The 8,368-nt window shown below is 43.5% G+C and overlaps 1 protein-coding gene across 2 annotated transcripts in view; it reads left to right on the forward strand.

Annotated features, from left to right (window-relative positions):
- The window catches only part of LOC139420823 (serine/threonine-protein phosphatase 2A 55 kDa regulatory subunit B beta isoform), a 109,295-nt gene extending 102,906 nt beyond the window's left edge, over window positions 1–6,389 (forward strand). For both annotated transcript variants that reach the window (XM_071171140.1, XM_071171141.1), the window contains exons 6-9: window positions 3,347–3,511; window positions 4,752–4,921; window positions 5,137–5,228; window positions 5,377–6,389. In XM_071171140.1, the coding sequence (XP_071027241.1) occupies window positions 3,347–3,511; window positions 4,752–4,921; window positions 5,137–5,228; window positions 5,377–5,656 (707 nt within the window). In that variant the 3' untranslated portion in view covers window positions 5,657–6,389. The remainder of the gene's footprint in view (window positions 1–3,346; window positions 3,512–4,751; window positions 4,922–5,136; window positions 5,229–5,376) is intronic.
- The last annotated feature ends 1,979 nt before the right edge of the window (window positions 6,390–8,368 follow it).

Genomic DNA, 8,368 nt, shown 5'->3' on the forward strand with positions numbered 1-8,368 from the left:
ACTGAGTTTTTAGCATAGCATTTGCAAACACATGAAATGTAGCCACAATTGGCATCAATGCTAATAGCATGAGAACACTTAGCACCTTCAAGTGGTTTACCAAAACTATCTTAAAAAAAAAAAAGCAATACCTAAATTATTTCTTGGATGTTAACAGGACTGTACTTTGAGATTAACATTCTCAGTCTTACTTACAATATGATAAAACATAAGAGTGAGAGAACTTACTTTTGGACTTCCCATGGCCTTCAGGAGACTCAAATGATGCTACTTCCTGTTGATCATGTGACTTGTGGAATGTCCCACATTTTTAGAGAGGGGAATGTGTCAGGCTAACAGGACTGAGTGAAAACCTGGGAACACGACTAAAATGTGTTTTAACTTAACATATTATGATTTTCCAATGAAAATTCAAATGTTATGTCTAAATTGGAAATAGAGTCACACAATAATACAAAAAATAAGATTTCTGAAGGATTCTATTCATTATTTTTCATGGTGAAGTGTAGTGTTAGAGAGTGGGAACGGGCTAAAATCAAATTTTTTCAGTGTTCTAGGTAGTTTGTATCAAGGCTTCACATGATGTGTTTTCAAATTGCAATTAGGACAAAGTGCAGGACACTTTGCTTGATAATATAATGTATTATACTTATACTTTTCATGCATATTCATGCATGTAATGTCCTGGGGACGAAAAAGGCACCGATTTGGTGGAATGGCCCATTTAGTGTGTCCTATCAAATTCGTACTGAGAGAATGTGAGTTGGCATAATGTAGCTAGACCAGTCAGGTTTGGTATCATCTTGGTTATGAAACACTGGGATAAAACAGAGAACCAGGCTTAAGTTAAGAATGAATTTTGACAATTTACATTTTCTCCCAATTACACTGCTACCTATGAAAGGATATACAGTGCATCCTGAAAGTATTCAGACCTCTTGACTTTTTCCACATTTTGTTACGTTACAGCCTTATTCTGAAATTGATTAAATTGTTTTTTCCCCCCCTCATCAATCTACACACAATACCCCATAATGAGAAAGCAAAAACGTGTTTTTTGAAATGTTTGCAAATTTAAACTGAAATATCACATTTACATAAGTATTCATACCCTTTACTCAGTACTTTGTTGAAGCACCTTTGACGGTACAAGCTTGGCACACCTGTATTTGGTGAGTTTCTTCCATTCTTCTCTGCAGACCCTCTCAAGCTCTGTCAGGTTGGATGGGGAACGTCGCTGCATCTCTTCAGAGATGTTTGATCGGGTTCAAGTCTGGGCTCTGGCTGGGCCACTCAAGGACATTCAGAGACTTGTCCTGAAGCCACTTCTGCGTTGTCTTGGCTGTGTGTTTAGGGTCGTTGTCCTGTTGAAAGGTGAACCTTTGCCCTGGTCTGAGGTCCTGAGCGCTCTGGAGCAGGTTTTCAACAAGAATCTCTCTGTACTTTGCTCCATTCATCTTTCCCTCGATCCTGACTAGTCTCCCAATCCATGCCGCTGAAAAACATCCCCACAGCATGATGCTGCCGACCCCATGCTTCACCGTAGGGATGGTACGAGGTTTCCTCCAGATGTGACGCTTAGCATTCAGGCCAAAGAGTTCAATCTTGGTTTCATCAGACCAGATAATCTTATTTTTCATGGTCTGAGAGTCCTTTAGGTGACTTTTGGCAAACTCCAAGTGGGTCCGTCTGGCCAATCTACCATAAAGGCCTGATTGGTGGAGAACTGCAGAGATGGTTCTTCTTCTGGAAGGTTCTCCCATCTCCACAGAGGGACTCTAGAGCTCTGTCAGATTTACCATTGGGTTCTTGGTCACCTCCCTGACCAAGGTCCTTCTCCCCCGATTGCTTAGTTTGTCGGGCGGCCAGCTTTAGGAAGAGTCTTGATGGTTCCAAACTTCTTCCATTTAAGAATGATGGAGGCCACTGTGTTCTTGGGGACCTTCAATTCTGCAGAATGTTTTGGGTACCCTTCCCCAGATCTGTGCTCGACACAATCCTGTCTTGGAGTTCTACAGACAATTCCTTTGACCTCATGGCTTGTTTTTTTCCCCTGACATGCACTGTAAACTGTGTGACCTTATATAGACCAGGTTTGGCCAGGGTAGACCCTCACTGTAAATAAGAATTTGTTCTAAACTGACTTGCCTAGTTAAATAAAGGTAAAACAATACAAACAAACAAATAGACAGGTGTGTGCCATTCCAAATCTGGTAAAAAACCATTGATTTTACCACAGATGGACTCCAATCAAGTTTTAGAAACATCTCAAGGATGATTCATGTTAACAGGATGCACCTGAGCTCAATTTTCAGTCTCATAGCAAAGGGTCTGAATACTTGTGTAAATAAGGTATTTCTGTCTTTTAGTTTTAATACATTTCCAAAAATGTCTAAAAACCTGTTTTTGCTTTGTCATTATGAGGTATTGTGTGTAGATTGATGAGGAAAACAATGAATTTAATCAATTTTAGAATAAGGCTGTAACGTAACAAAATTTGGAAAATGTCAAGGGGTCTGAATACTTTCCGAATGCACTGTAGATCTATATGGCTCATCGTATGAAACTGCTGATGCCAGTGTGCCAAATCCCCCTTTATCAGATCGTCCTCGTAACAGAATGCCCATGGACTTCCACTGTTCCTTTAAATGGAAGGCAATTTGAGCTAACAGCTTGGATGATATTTACACTGGGTAGATAGCAATTAGCAAGCTGCTGGTATCTCTGTCTATATCCCCCCTGGGTCTTCATATGTCTGCCTCTCTGTCACTCTGGCCATTACCCTTTATCCGGTGCCTGTCTCTGTCCAGCAGTCATCTGCATCCCATCCCAGGTGTGTGTCAGAGAGAATCCAATGAGGTCATCTTTAAACAGGCGCACATCCCCATTGATCAACAATGATTTCCACTTTGAGGTTCTCTGCAGATCACAGATGAGATGCCTTATGGACAGCAGAATGGATGGCTGAGCTTTGGGGCCCTGGGCACGTATTGAGCTTCTTATTTACTGAGCCTCTTTACTGGATCAATCACAGTGCTACTGGCTAGTCAACCTCTCTCCTCAGCTCTCATCTCCTGTCTCTCTCTCTCTCTCTGTGATGGATCTGCTGTCATTTCCCTCCGGGTCAGCGCTGGTTTCTGCTGTTCCTTGACATTTTTAAAGTCTTATTTTTTTTGACCTCATGCTGTTATATCTTTTCCTTTTTTTTGTGTGTGCTTACTCTGGCAACCTCTAATGGGTTGCTATGGGTTTCCCCTTTCCTTCTCTTGAAAGTCTCAAACTGTAAGCTATGAATTGCGTCAGTGCTCCTCTATGTGGTTGAGTTCCTTTACCTCCCCCACCTCAGACATTGTGGACATCAAGCCGGCGAACATGGAGGAGCTGACAGAGGTGATCACAGCGGCGGAGTTCCATCCCAACCAGTGTAACACCTTCATCTACAGCAGCAGCAAGGGCTCCATCCGCCTGTGTGACATGAGGGCCTCAGCACTGTGTGACAACCACTCTAAATGTAAGACTGCCTCTGCCTCTGCCGCACCCCAAACCACTCATATGCTGTACATTGTCAGCGGGCTCCATGATAAGGGCCAGCAGTTTATCCCGACCACACGAGTTGACTAGGAAAAGCTATTGGGCCGAGTTGTCCCGGGCAGTCAGGTCACATGATCAGGGAAAACTGCTAGCCTTAAGCATAGGCACCGGGGCTGTTGTACGCTCTGAAGCCCCTAAACCTCTATAACAGTCGATCTACTCCTTTCTAATAGCTACTGTGTCACTAATTGTTAGTCATTTGCTGCACAGTGATAAATGAGTATTTGTATGATGGGACCCTGGCACAGTTGTTGGTAAATTAATTTATTGCATGCTATGTTTTGTTGAACTGAGCTAAGCTGCAGGTGGACATGTCTTTGTGAGATATTATTGGGAAATAAGGTGGAAATGGAGGTAAACAGAGAAGCACTATGATGTCAAGGGGGATTTTATAGATTTTTTTTCCCCCCTCCAGTTGTTTTTGGCATTTTTCCCATGTACTAAGTTCTTTGTAAATGGTGGACTAAAAAGTCCACAGGATACAGTGTGTATTCCTGCATGGCTCTGAGTTGATCCAAACACACAGTGGTATTGATGTTTCAAGGTCAGTCAAGGCTCTGTCCCTGAGCCCCAAATCATCCGTTTTCACCGGGCTGAACATATTGACAGATCATAGAGAGACAGGAGGTTATGCAGTGAGAACAGCCATATTATAATATATATTATTGGCACATACATCTTACATGTAATATGTTAAATAAGCCCACAGTATTTGTGTGTTCAATTATTGACCGTTAAGCATTTGCATTTCAAATCAATTGTCATCCTGTTTGAGAGGCCCCCGTGGATAAAGATCGACTCATAAATAGGAAAGATAGATGATACATTCCCAGAAGTAAATAATCAAGTATTAATGACGCGTTTGCATTGCAAAATACGACCATGTTAATGACTTGTTTTACTGAGAAATAAATGTCGTCCAACATGAGAAATGGTTTTCTATTTAGCCAATATTTATCAGTGAGATGAATTGTTTCTCTTCCTTTTCCCTTTGCATATTTAGCGGTTGTTTAGAAGAGCCAGCTGATGGCCTAAAGTAGCTGGTGCAGTGTGAAAGTGATTAATCAATCAACTGAAGCTGTAAGCCAGAGAGTGGCTCCTCCAGGTGCTTTCTGTCCAGATGTTAACACCGCTCGTTCCTCTGTCTGTTCCCCCTGCAGTCTTCGAGGAGCCGGAGGACCCCAGTAACCGCTCCTTCTTCTCTGAGATCATCTCCTCCATCTCAGATGTCAAGTTCAGCCACAGCGGGCGCTACCTGATGACACGGGACTACCTCACGGTCAAAGTGTGGGACCTCAACATGGAGAGCAAACCTCTGGAGACATACCAGGTAGAGTATACCCCTCGTACACTTTTTTTGTTGTTGAACGTGTCAAGCTTGTTATGGAGACCTTGATACACTGTAGACCATACGTCGCTCTGACCGTGTCTGCACATCGCTGGGTACAACAAAGAAATATGCAAAGGGAAAACACCAGAGCCATATATTTACCGAAAACATATGGTTCTGGAAAATAGATCTCCATTTATTTCCCCCTCTTCCAGGTGCACGACTACCTGAGGAGTAAGCTGTGCTCCCTGTATGAGAACGACTGCATCTTCGACAAGTTTGAATGTGTCTGGAACGGGTCTGACAGGTCAGTGACCGCCGCTGTATTAGGATCGGTGTGACTGGAGGTCTTCATCCTTTACATCAGTGTATCAGTAGATACGGTTGGATGAATGGGATTGATGTGTTGCGGCATCCTCACCCCCCCCCCCCCCCCCCTCTCTCTCTCCCCGTAGTGTGATCATGACCGGCTCCTACAACAACTTCTTCCGCATGTTCGACCGCAACACCAAGCGTGACGTGACCCTGGAGGCGTCGAGGGAGAACAGCAAGCCCCGGGCCATCCTGAAGCCCAGGAAGGTGTGTGTGGGAGGCAAGAGACGCAAGGACGAGATCAGTGTGGACAGCCTAGACTTCAGCAAGAAGATCCTGCACACCGCCTGGCACCCCTCTGAGAACATCATCGCCGTGGCCGCCACCAACAACCTGTACATATTCCAGGACAAGGTCAACTAAGGTTGGATGGACGAAGAGCAGAGCAGCACAGACCAGCATAGCGCGCCCTGGCTGGCTGGCTGGCTGACTGACCGCGCTCACCTGGGGACTGGGAGAGGGCCGCAAGGCTGGGAATCTCTGGCCGCACTGCAACTTGTGAAGAAGAGACACTGACAGCTTTGCAGCTTCCTCTCTCTCTCTCTCTCTCTCTCTCTCTCGGAGACTTGCCGCCATGTTGTTGTAAATCCAGGGTTGCCCACGGTTGCACCCAGAACATTGAGAACGATGGCTGTCAACGCCTGTTTATTTTGTTTTTCTCCATTTTACAATTTTCTCCCTCAAAGTTGTTGCTGTAGTTTTGATGGATATGCACAGAAATGCAGGGATGATACTTTTATGTGTATGTTCCTAAGTAGAAACAGGAGTGCTTTGCATTGGGGAGATGGAGATGAACTGAGAGACTGGCTCCAACTAACTCACCCTTTGCATCCCTGAGATGATGACATGCTTAGATGCTACTGAGATGGTGTGAGCTTGACACCCTTTGACCTCTTCTCCTGCCCCCTCTGTATCTCTTAATTTATTTATTTATCATTTCTCTTCATGAAGGTTTCAAAACATACCTGCAGAGGAACGGATGATGTTACTGGGTAGAATTGATTTAAAACAATGTAGCAAGCTTTTTTCTTCCAATTTTTAAAAAATACATTTACAAAAATACAATATGTATAATAAAAAAAATGAGTAACCTAAATAGTCCTGACTTTTTATTATGGGCTCAGTGATCCCGGGAACAGAGCTGGGAAAATGAATCCAAAACGTTAGTCTCTTTAGCCCCGTTTATACTTGGTGCTGTGTCCTGATCCTGTCCACATTCTGATTGGGCAGACAATTAGTGTAGACCAGTGGTTCCCAAACTTTTTATAGTCCCTTACCCCTTCAAACATTCAATCTCCAGCTGCGTACCCCCTCTAGCACCAGGGTCAGCGCACTCTCAAATGTTGTTTTTTGCCATCATTGTAAAAGCCTGCCACACACACACACACAAAATATGACATATTTATTAAACAAAAGAATGTGTGAGTTTTTGTCACAACCCGGCTTGTGGAATGTGACAAAGAGTTCTTATAGGACCAGGGCACAAATAATATAATAATCAGTAATTTTGCTCTTTATTTAGCCATCTTACATAAATTGTATTTGTTCATCGAACATTGTGAATAAATCACCACAGGTTAATGAGAAGGGTGTGCTTGAAAGGATACACATACCTCTGCAATGTTGGGTTGTATTGGAGAGTCTGTCTAAAATACTTTTCCACACACAGTCTGTGCCTGTATTTAGTTTTCTTGCTAGTGAGGGCCGAGAATCCACTCTCACATAGGTACGTGGTTGCAAAGGGCATCATAGTCTTAACGCGATTTGCCAAGACGGGATACTCTGAGCGCAGCCCAATCCAGAAATCTGGCAGTGGCTTCTGATTAAATTCAGAAATTTTCACAGAACCGCTTGTTGCAATTTCGATGAGGCTCTCTCTCTTGTTCAGATATGTTAAGTGGACTGGAGGCAGGGCATGAAAGGGATAACGAATCCAGTCGTTTGTCATCCGTTTCAGAAAAGTACCTGCGTAATTGCGCACCCAACTCACCCAGGTGCTTCGCTATATCACGTTTAACATTGTAAGCTTGAGTTCATTTGCACACAAAAAAAAACATACAATGATGGAAAGACCTGTGTGTTGTCCTTGTTAACGCAGACAGAGAAGAGCTCCAACTTCTTAATCATAGCCTCAATTCCATCCATTACATGGTCGCTGCCCAGATCATTGCATAGTGCAGAAAATACAAAGAGTTCAGGGGCTTTGCTTTAAGTGAACCATTTTCACTGTAGTGTCCAAAACGTCTTTCAAGCGGTCAGACATTCCTTTGGCAGCAAGAGCCTCTCGGTGGATGCTGCAGTGTACCCAAATGGCGTCGGGAGCAACTGCTTGCACGCCCGTTACCACTCCACTATGTCTGTCGAGGACTTTAAAATGATACTCTCCTGTTGTCCTGGTTTCCAGAAGAGGATGTCTTCCTTAATTGACCACCATGGACATATGCCAGGCCCGCCAAGACTGTTGACTCACATAGAATTCACTGGCTTGTATGCAAAGCAGTAATTGTTTCAAAACATCTACCTGGTCATTGATGCGCCGTGAAAAAGTGATTTTTGATGAAGGCATTGTCTGTATAGTTTTTTGGGCCTTTTCCCCCAGCATTGTCCCAGCCTTATCCACGGCAGCAGGAATAATTAAGTCCTCCACAATAGTATGGGGCTTGCCTGTCCTTGCCACTCGGTAGCTCACCATATAAGACGCTTCTAGCCCCTTCTTATTAATGGTATCTATTGCTGTTATACATGTCTTAATTCTCACTCCAAAAACCTCCCGTGGATTATTTTTCAAAGTTGCTGATGGTTTAATTTTATTTTTTGGCAGTGAAACGAGGCTACTCAGGCAAGAGAAGAAAAAAAAAAAAATGTATAGCCCCATTGGATAATATAAATGGACTGTTTGAAAATGTGAAGATCGTTGAAAAAAAAAAGTGAATCACGTACCTCACGACGGCATTGCGCGTATACCCCAGTTTGGGAATACCTGGTGTAGACAATTAAAATAACTGACCTATCCGCCTCCTCTGGAGGTAGTTGTGGATGAATTGATTGGTTCGATGAAATCAGTGGGCAGAGTAA

The sequence above is a fragment of the Oncorhynchus clarkii genome, chromosome 12 (genome assembly GCF_045791955.1).
Source record: "Oncorhynchus clarkii lewisi isolate Uvic-CL-2024 chromosome 12, UVic_Ocla_1.0, whole genome shotgun sequence".
Classification (NCBI taxonomy): domain Eukaryota; kingdom Metazoa; phylum Chordata; class Actinopteri; order Salmoniformes; family Salmonidae; genus Oncorhynchus; species Oncorhynchus clarkii.